This window comes from Caloenas nicobarica, chromosome 3 (assembly GCF_036013445.1).
Source record: "Caloenas nicobarica isolate bCalNic1 chromosome 3, bCalNic1.hap1, whole genome shotgun sequence".
Classification (NCBI taxonomy): Eukaryota; Metazoa; Chordata; class Aves; order Columbiformes; family Columbidae; genus Caloenas; species Caloenas nicobarica.
The window spans coordinates 89,815,139-89,833,619 of NC_088247.1; the positions used below are offsets into that span (position 1 = coordinate 89,815,139).

General features: G+C 39.7%; 1 protein-coding gene across 1 annotated transcript; it reads right to left on the bottom strand.

Annotated features, from left to right (window-relative positions):
- Positions 1–4,571: 4,571 nt before the first annotated feature.
- On the bottom strand, positions 4,572–14,103 carry LOC135987378 (potassium channel subfamily K member 16-like). The gene is made up of 5 exons (XM_065632247.1): positions 13,891–14,103; positions 9,401–9,515; positions 8,697–8,863; positions 6,095–6,260; positions 4,572–4,795 (listed from the first exon to the last, which is right to left on the bottom strand). The coding sequence occupies exons 1-5, from the start codon at positions 14,101–14,103 to the stop codon at positions 4,572–4,574; spliced, it is 885 nt and encodes a 294-aa protein (XP_065488319.1).
- Positions 14,104–18,481: the final 4,378 nt, after the last annotated feature.

Genomic DNA, 18,481 nt, shown 5'->3' on the forward strand with positions numbered 1-18,481 from the left:
CGGCCCCGCCGCTGCCGCCACCTCCGGGGCTGAAGAAGCTGCCGTAGTGAGAGCGGGGCCGCCGGCGGGACGAGCGCTGCACCGGGCAGGGAGTCCGGCCAGCCCCCAGCACCGCCCCCAAGCCTGCCCTCCGGTTTGCCCCTTCCCGCTGTCCGTGGCGCAGAGGGAAGCCCAGAGCCGGGCCGGGGAGCTGCTTTTGCCGCTTCTCCCACAGCCCGCTGCCTTGCTGCCCTCCTCTTCCTCCCCTGCGCCGCTCTGCTCCCCATCTACCTTCTCTGGAGCGCAAAACTGCCCTGGAGCTCCTTTCTCTGAGTCCCGTGTGTCCGCGCAAGGACAAGCACCAAACCACGTTTGTGCCTTGGAGGAATGCTACCCAACTCTTCCCAGGAAGCCGAATTGCTTTTCTAACCAGCTGATACCAGTTAGAAATCACTATACCAGCAGCTGGTATAAATCTAACTTCCTCCCTTACTCCGTTGCTAAGCTAATTTAAAAGGCAGTAAACAGGTGTTTCTGATAGCAACTGCGCGCTATGAACAATTGTAAAGGTAATAAGTTCGTGAAAGCCTTTTTGCCGTTTGTGGTTTTCCTAGGGAAGATGGGAGCACTTTCTTCATAAAGGTAGCTCCTAAGACCTGTTTGATTAATTATTTTCTTGTACAGGACTGCATCAAATATTCCTTCTGTTCTCTCACCAATAAAAAAACCCACACTTGCAATTTATCTATTTTGTTGCAGAATGTGAGATAAAGGCAAATAAACCCAATACATTTCTGAACAGGGGGCCTTTGTATTCTGTCAGATATAAATATCTTCTCACAGTGTGGTGTGATTTTTTTTTTTAATTATTATTTTTTAATTTTTTTTTTTTTCAGGGGAGTGTTTGTTCTATTACAAATAAGGTGGCATTCAGGTATTATAACACCAGAACAGTTTGGTAATGTGCTAATTTACGTTTTTCTGGGAGGTGCTTTAAACTGACTAGCATAAACTCATGGTTTTACTGGCAAGATGCAAAACTCAACATGCAAGAGATAGACCAATTCCAGTTTAAAGATATCATCCTAAACACAATCTTAAAAAAAGTTATGAGACTCATTGCTCAGTCTTAACTCTGCTTTTTCAAGGTATTCGTTACTGAATTATGTTTAAAATGGAAAAGAAAAAAGCCTTCTATCCAAATATATATGAGAAAGAAAAGCTGCAAAGACATTAAAAGGTATATATACTCAAGTTTCCTCTTCCATTTAAGATTAGCAAATAGACACATTTGAGCTACATTTTGACATTTTAGCTGCATTAAAATCAGATAGTTTATACAAAGCACACTACTAAGTATAACCATGCTGAAACATTACAGACTAAAGATAGAGCATTTAATGTTTATACTAAAGGTATATTACATAAAACAAATTACAGGTGATAGGATTTATAAGTACAAGCAAGACTGTGAAAACCCAGCATGTGTTTGCTAGATGGAATTTGAGGAAGAGATCAAGATTAACAAAAATACTTCACTGAATCGTATAGTATTTTAATTTCTTGAGTATGCTCAGAAATGTCACTTGTGTGTCAGCCTTCTATATATATTGAGAGACTGGCTCAAATATTTGCAGATGATATTTTGGTGTTGTTTGGAAGGTACCAGTATATCTGAAGATGAGGAGGGGCTTGCTGATAAGGCTTAAAGGGCCTGGAAGGATGTTTGTTTCTTGTCCTGCACTGAACTGCAAGTGGTAGCTGCTCAGGACAATGTATTACTTTTCCACATCACAGACAAGCATTGCCTGGGCCATCGCTTCTGCAACAGGCTGCAAAGCTACAATCAGAGCCTTCAGAAGTGCTGTTTTCCATGCATCTGAGCCGAGCATCTCATAGCAGATCGTGTGGTCTCCGTTCTGTGCAGGATCGCACCACTGGTAAAATGGGTTATCGAAAGAGCAGAAGAGTCCCTTTTGTGCAGTCCTTTTTGTTAAAGGAAGGGTACTAGAAGGTACTTGATCCGTCCACACTCAAGAACTAGGCCAGTGCTCCCAGTGTTTATCTCACAGTAACTTTGATTACAGATAAGCATGACCTTCAGGATTTTTTCAGGATCTTGAGAAACTGATAAGGTGAGCAAGGGATTTCTATTACTCGTGTGATACAGGAGAGGTCATCAGTATCTTTCTCTTTTCTGTTCCAACATGACTATATGCTTGATTTAAGATATCTTTTTGAGCCTTCTGGCAGGCAGCTTGAGAACTGCTGCAGCTACTCGCAGCCTTACTAAAAGCAGCAGTAGCAAAAAAATCAGAAGATAGTCTCACCTTGCTGCTACTTTGCCAAATCAGTATCAGGTACAGAGGCAATTTTCTGGACTGCAGTAAAAAGAATCCAAACTTCCTGCTGTCAGATGTCAAGTGAGAATGATTTTAACACACTTTGCCAGTAAGTGGTGCATGCATATGCCTGATAAACCTCATTATCATTTTTTATGGCATGCAGCGTGATATAAAACACTATATAGGATTACCTTTAGACTAGTGCATGTTATGTGGCTGGCTGTGGCTAGATAAAGTAAGTAAGGCATAGAAAAAGGCAAGGTGAAAGGAACAGGTCAGATATAAAAGTCCATAGAACTTTAGTTTTTTCTTTCACACGAACAGCCCTAAAATGGCTTGTAGCGTTGGCACAAGGCAGGTACAGACTCCAGTGGTTGTAATGATGTTAACAAGTGCATATGCAAACATTATGTCTGAAGAATAGAGAATAATGAGACCTAAAGTTTCCTGTGAGATTTGCAAAGATACAAAAAGCCAGACAGGAGACAGTTGGCTGCTCTCAGTGAAAGAAGCTACAAAGAAAGTTGTTGCACAAATTTATGAGAATAGCTGAGGGCATAGAGGAAGATCAGTGCAAAAACTGAGGAGATAAAATCTGTGAAGTAGGTAGCAGTAAGACATAAGGGAAATCTTAGATGGGATAAGCATTCTAAAACTCAGTTTTGAAACGAGTTGAATAAACCATAGCTGGCATTATTATATGCCAGCATTTCAGATTTAAGCAGCTGTATTTCACTATTCAAGAGTTACCACCTAGCAAAGAAAACAGGAACCAAGACAGATGTAAGAACAACCATCTGTTGTGACCCTCATCAGAAAGTATGTGGGAAGAGATTTGTGACCTACACATGTCTACATGTTTTATGGACACTTCCCCGAAATGAAATATCAAAGCAGCTGCTGAAAGGCGGATGTTTGATGTTACTGTAGCACATCAGCCATAGGCTAGCTTGGGGCTAGTTGTACATGCCAAGTCATATTTCACTCACACTTTACTGTAAAGTTCCACTAACAAATGAATTTAAAAGGATTAATCGATGTTTAGTATGAGTTATAAACACACTGAATAAATAGCTGGAGGTACATAATTAAAATCATACCCATGGAATGTGTTAGTAATGATCATAAACAATCTAGTATGGTACTCAATGAATGGATAATTGCTTTATCAAGTTTGTATAGTTTACTTTAATACAGAGTGTGACTACAGTTTTATATCTCAGCGACAAGCCTGTTATAAGGTGCTTACGTGTCCTTTGGCTTTTCTGCTTCTTTGGAAATGGCTGCTGCTACATTCAACTTACAAAAACTGTGACAAAATCAAACTCCCTGTTTCTCACGGGTGACACTATGTGCATGACTGAGGATCAGATTTAACACAAAAGCTCATCATCGGCCTCTTTAGAGGTATACGGACAGCATCAGCTCTGTACGGTGCAAGATAGTTCTTCACTGAACTGGCCCAAAGCAAATGCCAGACTAATAGTATTTGTGATCCGGCTGAAAATAAGGAAGTCTGCTTGCATTTAGATTTAAAGTGCGGTTTTCAAGTGACTGTGAAATGAACTGCGATAAGGATAAGGACCTGCTTTGAGCTGTTAGTTCTCTCTGAAACAAATTGTGACAGTCCAGGCACCGCTGCATGGACACATAATTTCTGCACAATTTAAGAGAGAAGCATTTTAGCCCAGGAACTAAAGAAGTGTTATAATTTTATATGGAAGCTGCTAATTTCAGACAATAGCAAATGAATCTTAATTGGTTGGATGTCATTAAGCATATGGTCATTACTGTTGATATTCCTCTGTAGTTTTGTTTGTTTTCTGATTGGAAATGAAGAAAGATTTCTGTGCCTGACTTTTTCTACTCGAGATTCTTGGTGAGATGACTTCTCATTGGAGCTGGGAGGCAGTCACTCTGGATTTTTTGAGAATGAGTGACAATAAGAACTGAATTCTACTAGAGAAAGAGAAAGGATAATAATTCATTACTTCAGGGGAAATTGCCTTTGTTGAGCGAGAAGTGTAAAATGAATCCTGGGGCAGTTGTTTTGCTGTGCAGACTACTTCTTTAGGGGTTTTAGTTGGCTGATGCCTACACAGTGTGTGGAAATTTCAACGCATCTGAAACATTTCCTCCATAGGAAACAGTCCACAAGCTGTAGTTTAGTCCTTTATCCACAGGGTTTGCTTGGTGTGAGATACAGATGAAAGATGAGCTTTCAAGACAGCTTTCTGTGTACCTTGCTCAGCTAGGGATGTGGATTCTAGGCTGCTCAGGTTCATCTTCTAATTTGATAGTGGCTCCTTCTGCCAAGCTTAAGTCAGGCTTGTGCCACTTTAGCTGAAGAAATTTTTCCATCAAGTCAGCTCCCACATTGAAGACCAGAGCCAGCCAGGCCAATCCAAAAACAATCCAAATTGCAGTTAGGCTCCTGTAGACTGGGATATAGTGCTTATTGGGGTTTGTGCCTGAAAAATCCAAGAAATTTTGAATATTAATCTTGACAGCTTTGGTCTGTCAGGCAACATACATACTCATACACCCTCTCCACTCCCTGCAGAAGTGTATGTTTGACAAGTTTGTGTGATCTATGAGCATTTTTTTTATTATTATTATTATTGTGTTCCAACTCTCAAGTTAAGCTTATCACAGTTGGCATAAAATCTCTGAAGCTGAAGCTATATCATAAAAATAGCCACATCTGATTTTCACCAGGAATGCACAAAATCAAGTGTTTCTAGCCACTAAGAAAGGAAAAAAAACATCCTGGAAACTCGATGTTGAATTCATATTAGCCATATTTTATTCAAGGGGATCTCAGATGATTTAGAATGATATGGTTTACTAGCTCAGTGATATAAAGTGTTTGCTTTTGGCAGTGTGATATGCCTTAGTAACGAGGGTTCAAAATCACCTGGAGAATATTATTTGGGAAATGCAGCCATTTAAAGTAAGTGGTTATGGGAATCTTACTCCCAAGTTTGATATTTCCACAACATGGGCAATCGGTGCAGCTGATACAGGCACAGGACAGCACAGCAGCCACCTGTTTAGTCTCTGTCATCCAGATCATCACGAAACTCCACAGTACCCAGATTCAGCATGGAATGGGTTTTTGCCTCCTTTTGGGACACAGTTACAACCTCTAGGAGAGGAGAGCTGCTACTCATGAAGTAAGAGACCCTAGTGTTTTTAACAAATAACTACACTATACATAATGTGTTAAGAGCAGTTGTTCAAATAAGTGGGTGGGAAAATAGCCCCTCGTGTGTCTCAGCCTAGATCTCTGAAGACTATGTAATCTCACTGGGTTTGTTTTCTTTCACAGGCATCCCAGGGCTGTCAGTAATATTCTCCATGCTGTAAGTACTGATCATTTCATATCTGACATGATTTCTTATTAGTAACAGTAGGCACTTGCTGAAACAAATCAGGAGAGGGTGGTTCAGAGGATTACTACTGACAAAGAGATATATATATATATATTCCACCTGTGACTCATGGATCACAGTTGTACCAGCTTGGATATAGTCACTGTTGAATAGGTGTTCAATGGCATATGTGAAATGAGTTCGGCGACTCTTAGCTTAACTGCCAAGAGAAAAATGCCCATGTCATATAATATGTTAGCTCATTATTACCAGCCTGGCTCAGCTCACCCTCGTACCAAACTTATAGTGGAATGGATATCTGTGCTCTCTGTATTTAGCTTTATACTAGGGTAACTAATTTCAACAAAGCTCAATCCAGTTCACCTTCTTTATTACCTACGACATAGTCCCCAAATCCAATGGTGCTCAAAGTGATGAAGGTGAAATAAAATCCTTCTCCGTAGCTCCAGCCTTCTATGTAACTGAAGACCAATGGTGGGAACACTAGAAAGAGCAAGGTCCCAGCGGTAAGGAAGATGGCCACTGCCAGTGTTTGAACCACCTGAAAGATAAAAGGAAGATGGTAGCTAAATAGAACTGAGCAGTTGTCTAGTGGAAATTGCTCCATCTATTTTGCTCTTGAATCACAAACACTCTCCAGCTGGAAACAATGTCCAAAAAAGGAAGGATAAACCAATGTTTCCATGCATTGCAGGCTGACCTCGCCATTTATGCTGCACATAAATGTTGTACCTAATCATGAATCAAAAAAATCTCAAAATTAGGTAAAAAATGAGTATTTTTTTAAAGCTTTTTGCAATGAGTTTTAAAGTATGCTCGAGTCATATTTTCAAACTTATGGCAACCATAGGAATGAAATGCTCACTTTACAATTTCAATTCAAGTGGAGATGCTCTTGTAATCAACTGGCTCCTGTCTTTGAGGAAAATCACCAAGTATTGCATAACTCATGATACAAAGATTGGCAAGAACAAATTAGGGTTCTTTTCACCATGACTGCTTCCAAAGATTTATAAAGTGGCTTGCAAGAGCTCAGCCAAAAATATGTTTGGATGAAATCTAAGTGAAGTCACTTTGGCTGCTTTTATTTTTAGCTTAGAAGCATTCAGAGCAGAACGGTCTTCTGTCAGCACTGGGCAGATTTATGTCTCTCAGTACAAACATCTGCCTTTTGGGAGATAAGTTACACCATAGGTGGCTGTGATAAATAGGTCCATAGAATGGTCAGTGTATGGGTCAGGACGGGATTTTTGAAGTTTAGGATTGAAGATCAGGAACTCATGGCTTTCTAGGGAACACTGGTGAACTTTTGACTAGTGATGTGTGGGCTGATGCAAACTCATTGCAATTGTTTAAAAATACCCTCAAGGGCATTCAAACCACAATATGATTTTCTATGCATGCGCCTATTGTGACTGGATGAAAAGCCAAACCACTGTTATAAAGTAGAAGGTCCAGGTATCATGTTTTTCTTTCTCTCTGTATTGTCTCACGTATAAAATAGTCTGCTGAGCTTGAGAAACTTGGCGTGAGCTTACTGGGTGACTTTGACAAATCACTTCTATATTATGTACCACATCTGTCCAGCTGTATAATAATACTTACCTCATTTGCAAATCACTTTGAGAATTACTGACTGGCATGATTGTAGTTGATATCTGTTCTCATTTAGTTCATTCCAGAACTGCGATAGCATTTTAATTAGATAGTAAAATTTGCATAAAATTTTATACTGAAATGCAAATATATTACTTTTTATTCTGGCTTTTAAGAACTTTCTGGTACAAACCTTAACATAGGGGACAGTAAGTCAAGAATGAAGAAGTGATTGTAATTCATTTCCCAAAGCATGACTGAATTGTGTTAAGAGGAGACAAACCTACTGCCTGGAAGAGGCTTTTCAGAGTGAACAAGCAGATACGGCTCCAAAACTTTGTCTGATTGTAGGAGTTCTGCCAGAAATTAGGTGGTAATTCAGGAGTGAAAAGAAAAAAAGAAAAAGAAAATCACATCCCTGAGGTGCTACTGGAAATCTCAGGAAAGATGCAGCTGTACTAGCATGAATATCCTTCTAGTGGTAGAGCTGCATATATTTGGGAAACAGACATAGGTTATGCAGCTAAAGAACTTCTTGCTCATATAAACCAAGTCTACATTTGACAGTACCTCTATAGCTTTCTCAGCGTAGGTAAGAATGCAATCACTCAGAGATTTTACAAATGAAAAGGAGAAAAAAGTTGTGCCAGAACTCTGAAATGTTTCAACATATCTAACATATCTAATCTCCCAACATATCTAACATATCTAATCTCCATTTTCCTTAGCTAAAGGGGTCAATTAATTGAAACTTTTCTCAGAAACATGCACTAACTTTGTTGTAAATTACCTTCATGTATTTTCTGTTATCAGTGCTTCCCTTATTCCAATATATCTGGACTAGTGCAATGGCTTACCAATAAACTATATCTAAGGAGAAGGAGTATCTATTTATAGTTCAAGAAAATAAAGGGAAGTCCTAAATTGCTGGCACAATCAGGGAAGGTAATTCAAGACAGATTAGCAGGCCAATAAAAGTAAGTTGTCTTTGCACAGTGTAGAGAGAGATTCTGGATAGATACTAGCATAGGCTAGATAATAAAAGCTTGATTCAGCAATGTGTTTATGTGCATGTATTCTGCTAAGGTCACCAGAGCTTAAGGACCCTGATCAAAATTGAGGCTATGCACGCTTAACAGTTTTGCTGAGTCAGGTTTTAAAAAGGCAAATCTAGAGTCTCTCAAGGGAAAGCAAATTGCTTTAAAGCTATCATAAAAGAGTATATACATTTTCTGATATAGGAGGCCAAATAATTGCCATCGTTCACAAAAGATGTAGGCACACACAAGGAAACCTGATCTAGCAGCAGCAGGACCTATCTGAGAAGAGAACTTTAATTAGTTTCGAAATAGTGGGAATAAATGATAGATCGACATTGTACCTGGGCACGGCCTGGCTTTTGCACCCATCTTTCCAGGGTGATCAGGTGAGCATTGAGGCTTTTCCCCAGCTGATTAAGGAAGGCCAGGTTAAGGGGCACTCCGAATAAGGCATAAAACACACAGAAGATCTGTCCTGCCACTGTGCTGGGGGACAGGTTACCATAACCTGGAAGAAAAAAGAAGAAAACAGCTACATGAAAAGGCTTTACAATCAGGCTGCAGGCCAACATAGGAAGTTCCTAGTCTTGGAAGCTCAACTACATTAAGCTTCAGGAACCTGTGATCCTTTGATTTTGTGCAATTAAATCTGCCTACAAATTGTCATAGTTTATGACGGAGCCCTGTGCATTCACTACTGCTAAGAAAATTTAACATGAAAAAGATTAATCTTAAAGAGTATTGTAATTTTCTAAAGGTCTCTGATTTTGTGGTCAGTGCAACTGAGTGCTTCAAAGCAACCTCAAGATAAGCTGTTCATGTACAAAATTATATGTCATGTACCCAATAGGCACTCAGCTTTTTTTTTTTAGGTGTAATATGCTGGATACACAAGAATAACAGGTATAATTGGAAACCAATAGAAAACTGTAACTCACAATAGTCAATATTGTCTTGCAGGTGTATTCTGTCCACCAATTGCACATTTCTGGGGGCTTTAAAGGACAGCTGGGAGAAACTCCAATTTATAAGGAGAGTACCTCACCTATAGTGGTGACAACAGTTCCTGCAAAAAAGAAGGAATTGCTGAAGTCCCAGTTACTGGGATTTGTAGAGTTTCCTTTTGGGTTGACTCCTTTTTCCCATGCTTCCATGAGGACCTGAGAAAGAAGAGGTAAAAGAAAGAAGCAAAGATGAGCATCCCGTTAGACCAAATCTGAAAGAATGATGGGAAAAATAAAAAGAGAAGTAAATATTGCTTTCCACCTTGAGCAAGCAGAGTAATAAATGATGCGGGTAACAGGGTAGAGTTTGACTGACACAGCTTTGTGCCGACATGGTGAAACTTGGAAATAGGCCTGGTCAGGAACTTGACCTCTTGTCACTGGAGAACTGGCCATTGAAGTGGGATTGGTTCCATAACTAGTTGAAGGTTAAGGGGAAGGGAGTGGAAAGGGCCCCCAGAGTGATCAGACAGGGAAAATAAAGTGAAGTTATGCTATAAAAAATAAAGACAATCTCTCTTCTTCCTTAGTCTAGTCATATAATTCCAGGTTTTAATTTGGGCATGTGTAAATTTTGGACTAGATGATCTTTTGAGGTCCCTTCCAGTCCCTAACATTCTGTCATTCTGTAAACGTATGGATGTATCTGTGGGGAGGGGCATGGGGAACATGCTTGTTTCTGTTTCCTCCATGTAAGTACTACTGAGGATGAATTACTATTTTCAGCTATGGCTTTCCAATAATTTTCAATGAATATCAGGCTTCTCCTAGTCTGAAAGATTAACTAATGAAATATACTTGGATATTCCATATAGCTCTTACCAGATGACCAAAACTATTATCTGCAAAAGAAATGCTGCTCCTATTTATGCATCAAATGTCATGTTAGCTGCCTTAGGGAAGATTGTGTTCCCTTGCTTTCCCTAAGGATTTCTCTGAAAGAGACTGGTTACCTTCTGTTCAGTAGCTGGCATTTCAAGAATCTTCTTGTTTGTTAAATACCAATGTTGAGGTCCGGGTCACAGCCTTCGTCATTTTGCCAAATGCCTGAAGGAATTACTTGTTCATCTCTTCTATAGACTTTATTATGATGCAAGACACGAGCATGATTCAACAGCAACCCCAGCTTTAGTTGATTCCAAGAGTATGAGACCAAAGAAGATATTATTTCTTGCTTCAAATGCGGACCACTGCCACAAGGATTGCTCATCTGATGAACATACCCACTACAAGGTATTTGATTCTGCATAGGTTCCGTAACATTAGCTGATCTGTGCTGGTGGACTGAGTATCCTAAGTTTAACAGCTAATGCTATTCCTTCAGTAAAACATCCTACAGAATTGGTCAAATCCATCAGATAGGGCTGCATAGGCATCGTCACGTGATGTCATGATTGAAGTGCCAGCAGAGTTTCTTTTCAATATGACAAGGAACTTTACATTATCCATTGAAAGCCTGTTCTTAGAATGGGAAGAATTTGACTTGTGTAATTATCTAGAGTTTACAATTTTACTTACTGGTTAGAAGAAACACAGAGAAGCTACTGAGGTGTGAGTCTTTTGAAACGCCTAAAACAATCAGAGGTTTAATTCAACCCTGTAAGGAACGCTTGTCAGTTCTATCCATTTCAGTGCACAAGAGTTCAGAGGAGCTACATTCACATCTTGAAAGCCACCATGGATAAGTAAGGTAATGTTGGACATTGAACACTTCAGACAGTCTGACAAGGCCAGACTTCTTGGTGTGATGGTTGCTTTTAAGTACAACCTCATGAAAGAAATGGCATCCCAGTGCCCAGAAGAATCATTCCTAAACAAATAGATTCATGTGGGACAGTTATAGTGTCTCCTAGCTCCTTTCCACCTACACCTCAGGTAATGGTTATGGCTGGAATGTGAACAGAGCAGCTGTTGAATGGTTGGTGTACATTAGCTGTTAGCTTTGGGAGCAGAAGCAGCCAGTAAGTAAAAGCAATGTGCTATAATCTACAGAAAGAGTATGAAGCCTACATAAAACTATAGTAGGGTATGGAGAGAATAAAAGCTGCCTGCCATTTCTGCTTCTGTCCCCCTCTCAACACACATTGCAGCCACTTGTGGTCATAGACAAGGATTTGGTCCTCTTGATCAATATTTACACTGTATTTCCTTTGGGGTTGAAAAAGCATGGGCATACTGAAAACAGGGACTTGAGAAAGGTTTCTCCTTACTTAATGAATCTAATTCTCAGTTATGCAGTCGGAATGGCATAATTTCCTGACCAAAGTATGTTTACCAGAGACACATCAGATCACAGGGTTTGGATTTGCACTTCCCCAAAGCTCTAGGCTGTTCAGCTTAGGAGCTGCAGGTCAGGACCACATCTCAGCTGGGCAGTTTTAGCCAAACAGAGCCAATGCACTTTATGGGCATGGAATGGTGAGAATTTGCTTCATGCACAATCAAGTCAATAAATGGTAACTCTATTATTAGTGATAATTGATATGCAAAAAGAAAGCTTGGGTTGATTCTCAGATTCCAGGATTTAGGTTTAAAGAACTGGCAATAAGACGAGACACCTTCTACTTGTCAGCTGAGCAGACTGAATCTAGTGGTTGTGTCTCACCACAGCAGGAATGCTGGCAGTTTTCAGACTGGAACTTCTGACGTGATGAACAGTCCACCTTAACCATGTAGTGAAAAAGTGCACATAGATGATTTCTTCCCTGCATTAGTTTTAGAGATTTAATATGGGAAGACTTCTATTCCCCACTGTAAGAAAGAGCTGGACAAATTTCTGAAGAGGTCTTATGAATGACAGGTGAGTCAGAGGGCACCTGCGCTTACATTTACTCTGAGGAATATCGAGTATAAGTCCTTTGAAGCTTGGTTCATTGTAGATGATAAACTAGTGCCCCCAGCTGTTTTTCCTATGGAACAGCTTGCAAGTGAAATGTATGTGATTCAGCAGAGAGACGGCAACATGGGATTCCCTCGGTTGCCTGGCAGTGCTAAGGAAGCTCCACTGGAGCCAGAGGGAGGAGCATCTTGACATCTGTGAACCTTCCCTAAAGTTTCTAGGATACTGGAGATTTAACTAAACTTTTCAATCCAATGGTGTATCCCAAATTGATTTAGAATGAGAATGATGGTTTTCTTGTCTACCATCTCTGTTGCAGAGCTAAGGGAAAGACAGGTAACATCACCAATGGGTGAAGCTGAAAAAAACAGAGTTATTTTTAGGCATGTAAGCTCTTGAAAACTCCAGTCATTTTCTGGCCAATGCCAAATGCTCCACAAGAAATATATCACAGTGTTAGCAATGAGAAAATTGTCCTTGTAAAAAGAAGTTCAGGCACCTTATTTTCCCTTTGTAATCTGAATTTCACTATTTGCTTAAATCCATTTTCAGAATCTGGACTTTTTGTTGATCAAAAACATATCACAGAATCACAGAATGTTAGGGATTGGAAGGGACCTCAAAAGCTCATCCAGTCCAATCCTCCTGCCAGAGCAGGAACACCTAGATGAGGTCACACAGGAAGGTGTCCAGGTGGGTTTGAATGTCTCCAGAGGAGGAGACTCCACAATCCCCCTGGGCAGCCTGTTCCAGTGTTCTGTCACCCTCACTGTGAAGAAGTTTCCTCTCATATTTAAGTGGAACCTCCTGTGTTCCAGTTTGAACCCATTACCCCTTGTCCTATCATTGGTTGTCACCGAGAAGAGCCTGGCTCCATCCTCGTGACACTCACCCTTTATATATTTATAAACATTAATGAAGTCTCCCCTCAGTCTCCTCTTCTCCAAACTAAAGAGACCCAGCTCCCTATACCTTCGTGGTAATCCTCTGACTTAGACAGTGCAAACTTGCAGCATGTTTAGTGTTTCTAACAGGTCTAATGACCTGGTGGAAAGAGTTCAAACGATTTAGGCACCCAGCTCTCCAACTGGATAGGTTTGGAGCATGAAGGAAGTGATAGTTAAAGGATTCCTGTTGAGTTCTTGCTATGTGAGAATGAGAGGATTTGTCTATAAAAATACCAAGAAGGATCTCATAATTTATCTCTAGCCTGTTTTGAGGAATAGCTTAAAATGTAATTGAAGATGTCATTAATGAAGTGCAAGACCACCTTCAAAGGCAGTAGAAATTTTCTGGTAGAAAAGGGCAGAATTTGCACAGGTTTGGGCTGAAGTACTGTGGTAGGGCAACTTACTTGTAGGTTTGATTCTTGGGTTTTGTTCTCATGTATAATTCCCATGTAATAATGAATGAAAGAGCTGGAAACCATAAAGTGGAAATTATTGCAATTGAAAGTGCATTAGTGGATTTGCATATCTTGGGAGTTCATGACTGAGAAAAGAAAAAAGTACAAAAGATCAAAACAAAGAGGAATGTGAATGGGCTTGAGAAACCTCTGCCTTTCTCTTCTACAGTTAGTCTTTTAACGTCATGGACAGCAGATCAATTTATGACATGTTTGGTCTAAACACTATAATTTCTCCTAACCAAAATAATGCTTGAACCAAAATAATGAGACCTTGTTCCTCTTACCTGTACAAACCGCTCCAGGGCTTTCTTATCCAGGCACGTGTAGTTCTGCAGGAACTTGAGCTTCTCCAGCTGGACCTGGTCCCGAAAGTGAGTCTCTGCCTGCTTCTCCAGCAGCTGGAAGACCATAGCTCCCAGGAGGAGGTAAAAGAGATACCCCAGTACCAGCAGTGGAGTCCAGCCGATCTGCTGGTTGTGTAGGGTGAGGAGGGGCATGCTGCCACTCTGCTGCTGCCAGTCCCTGCTCAGTACTTAATAGGTTACTGTCCCAAGACGGGTGCTACCCAGGACACCCAGAAATCACACACCCATGTTACCTGCTTCTGCCCTGGAGAATTTTTTAACAAAACACACAGATACCAGGCCTATACAAAATGAGACTAACAGGCATGTTTTATCTCTCCACATCTTTTCTCTATCCAAAATAAAGGAAGAGCATTTATGGCTTAACAAGAATGTGAATCATACTGGTTTTCTCCTGTTAAAAAACAAAACAAAACAAAACACAAACCAACCAACCAAACAAAAAACAAAAACAAAACAAACCCAAACAAACAAAAAAGAAACAAAAAAACTTTTATCCAGAGATCTCAATCAAATTCATGAAGCCTGACACAAGCCCTCTGGAGACTGGTATTGTTTTCCAGGCTGGAAAGCTGGAGTAAAACTGTGGCTGAATTACTTACCCAGGTTCATACGAATATAGAGTCACGAATAGACTCTTAAGGTCTTGATAAGTAAAGTCTTACTCTAAACACTAGACTTCTGTACAAGAAAACACTAAAAACTCTCTAATTACAGCAGACTCCCCAGAACAGAGAAGAGTATGGAGCTGACTAAATGGAAAAGTCAACAGCTGCCGTATGTACCATACAAACATTGCTGGCACCAGTGAAAGCAGCATGATGAAGCTCATAAACATCCTGAGTTCAGCCTGGTCACAAGACAGAAGTTCTCTTTCTTTTCTAACCTTAGTAAGATCAGTCTCCTCACTGCCTCGCCTGCTGGTCTGAACTCTTTGTCAGATGATTCCACACTTCAAAACCCTTTAGTCCATAGAGTTAGAGAATGAACCACTCATGCCTCCAGCTTTCAGTGTCTGCATTGCCCTTTTAATCCAAATGCATAAGGGGGAAGGAGGGCTTAAGGTTAATCGTTAGCTAAAAAAGTATCAGAGGTTCACTCCTGGGAGTCTTCATGATTATCATGCACTGGAAATGAGCTGGACTTGCATATTTTTCTGTAGGAAGAACTTTATGGCTAGCGTCATCTATGCCGCACTGCTTCTGAAAGAAAATACACACACAAAGCAAGAAGGCCATGTAGCTAGGGCTGCAGTTTTGTTGTTAAACTCCCCATTAAAATGTTCTGGATACAGGTGTCCCTCCTTTGCTTAGTATTCAAATTGGTTTTCACCTACCTTCAAACAAGAGGTAGTACTCAGAGAAACAGACTGAAAAAATGGTTTCATTCATATCCGTACCAGGGAAAACTCCTGTACTTGCCATTTGAACTGTGCTCCTAGCCTAGGGCCAGCCATCTCCACCCAGAAGAAGATGACTGACTGGCAGCCAAAGGCCACTTGTCACTCTGAAAAGTGAAAAGTGTCATGGAGAACTCACAGAAGAACATCTTGGACCTTGTCTGGGACCACTCTGTTGCTGTGACTGAGGGACAGAAAGGTATCAGTAGAGAAGTGCAACATGCAAGGACTCAGAGCCTTGGTGCTCTTTAATTTCTTTTCAGCTAAGCGAAGCATTTGGGAGATAGAAGCTATAGTGGCATTGATATTACCAAGCACTGCAATAACCTTATGAAGCAAACTGATCCGAAGCAACTGAGATGTCCCAGTTATCACTGATGGAAAGCCTTCTCTTTGTCTGTGCTAAGGATGGCAATTACTTTCCGAGTATCTAGCAAGAACTTCTCTTGCATCTTATTTCCATAATTAAAAGGTACAGCTCATTCTGTACCTCGTGAAATGTTACAGGTAGACAAGCCTGGGATGTTGCACAACTGCCTGTTACGCTAGCAGGGCTGTCTCTGGCGAGAGATACAGATGTTTGTCTTGTTGTAGTTTATAGGACCTATGTCTACCAGTCCAAGAGAATGCTGGCCTACTAATTTTCTGGAATGGATACACACACATGCACGTAGCTGGGCTGAGACAAATTCCCACAGTTGAAGAAGGTTTCACAATTAAGGTTATAAATCTATTAATTAAGTTATAAATGAACAGCACTGAGCCTCTTCTATGTCCCTTTCTGTCTGTTCAGTTCAACAAAGCATTCCAGCTGCCAAAGTTGTCCATCTAAATTATTGTGCCAAAAGAAAAAATATCTGATTAGGTTTACTTTTAGGATCTTAATTCTCTGAGGGATTTTGCAAATTGAGTCACTAAAATTGTCAAGGTGTGTTTACTTCTATACTGTAGATATTCCTACTTAAAGTACTTCAGCATTAGAGGTGTATCGTATTTGGGTGGCTCTTCTAATGCTCTTCTGATTGAAAAAAAAAAACCAAACAAACCTGATTTCACAAACATTAGAAATCAAAAATGCTGAAAGCAACCACTTCTTGAGAGTAGCTGAACTTGGAAGTTGACTGTTACTCAGAAGTTCTGCTATTACAGTGCTCTCTGCCAATGTTAGACACAAGAGTGCATTTAGTCTCGGAGCTAAGGAATGAATTCTCACAAAACACGTTTTGAATCCAGAGCTGAAGATGACCTCCTTGATTATTCCTTCAGTTATTGTATCTTCCTCCCTTGATACTGTTGCAATGTGTGACTGACCCAGTAGGATCCAGCTTTTCCCAGAGAAAATCTGAGCCCTTCTGGAAAGGACAGATACCAAAATTACATTCTGGTCTACAATCAAGATAATGAATCACTTTACTTGTATTACCTGGAGAAAGTCAAAGGATTCAGAGTTCTCCAGTTGCTTTACCTATTGTAGTTATAGTGCATAACAATTCTTAAACATGGAGGGATGCTAAATAAAAGATAAGCCAAAAATAACTGTCGTGGTTTCCTCACTCTGTACTTCAAAAGGCAGAAAAAATACCATTGTGATCAGTAGGAGTATAATTTACATAAACACAAATATGCTCTGTCTTAAATAAGTAATTAAATGGTTGAAAGATACCTTGGCTGATCCCATCTTCCTCAAACTTCTGGTAAAGGGTGGATTTTTGGACTACATATTCTGGAGGAAATGTCCCTGTACAGAACTAGATGGCAAACTGGACACAAAGATCCAAGGACCTATTCTTCCCTAGGGTATTCATTTCAGGGTGAACAATTTGCACATGGAAATACTGAATTATTTTGAATTTGTCTTGCTCCGTGTATGACTTTTAAACCCTGCACTTCAGGGAAGAGATAAGGAAATTATTCAGAACCATGTTAAATATAAATAGCAGTAACTTTTTGCATTTCTTCAAGCATGACACTGCCATCTGGCAATTTTCTACTCTGATTTTTTTCTCACTCCAAATTTAAACCAATCATTTTGACTTACTGATTTACACTCACATAGGTGAAAACATGGAGCATTTTCAGAGAAAGCTTATAAGGAGTTCCAAGATTTCAAGAGTGTTTTTCTCAGATTCCATGGGGCAGGGGAGGGTGGAAACCCTTGAATTCTGTAGTTATTGTATTGGAGGTAGACCTTTTCATTTCCATTCTGTATCAGTATAAATGCATTTGAGTAAACCCACTGTTGTCTCACAAATACAAATATTTGTTTAGTTCACTGTTTATGTCAAATGAAATACTTCAGCTAGCCTCAAAAAATGAACAGAAAATAATCTTTAGAAAATCCCAGGTGTGGCCCCTGAGATTTACCTCAACAGAAAGGGAAAACAAAGTTTTAGTTGGAAGTCTTCAATTTTATTGTGGTGGTGTCAAATCAAGGTGTGTAAAGTAACTATTAAAAATATCTAGTTTACATTGCTTGCTGTATTGGTGAGATTTCAAAGCAAACATTGCAGGAATCGAAACAGAAAAAAAATAGAAAAAGATCATTTAACATTGATTTAAACAACAATAAAAGTGATTAATATGAAATAATCTAAACCCAGAAGTTCGACTGTTATGGTTATTAAAAATGGACTTTGAAAAGACAAACAAATTCTATATAGAGCTACCAAGCATGCTATATCTAACTAGGCATTCCCAGGTTTTCATCTTGTTGGCAACCATATTCTCCAGCTGGATATTTTGTACAGGCAACATTTACAAGTTTTTAACATTTTGTTATAGAATCATAGAATTGTTTAGGTTGGAAAAGACCTCAAAGACCATTGATCCCAACCATTAACCTAACACTGCCAAGTCCACCACTAAACTGTGTCCCTCAGTGCCACATCTACACTTATTTTATTTTATTTTATTTTATTTTATTTTATTTTATTTTATTTTATTTTATTTTATTTTATGCTATATTGCTGTAGAAGACCAGCAGATGTCTATCTTCTCCTGCAATAAACTATATAAATGGATTGGAAATGCCTTCAAATAAGACATGAGATGATCCACAATGTCTGGCATGATTTAATCCCGGAAATATCTGTATGATATCTATCACTGCAG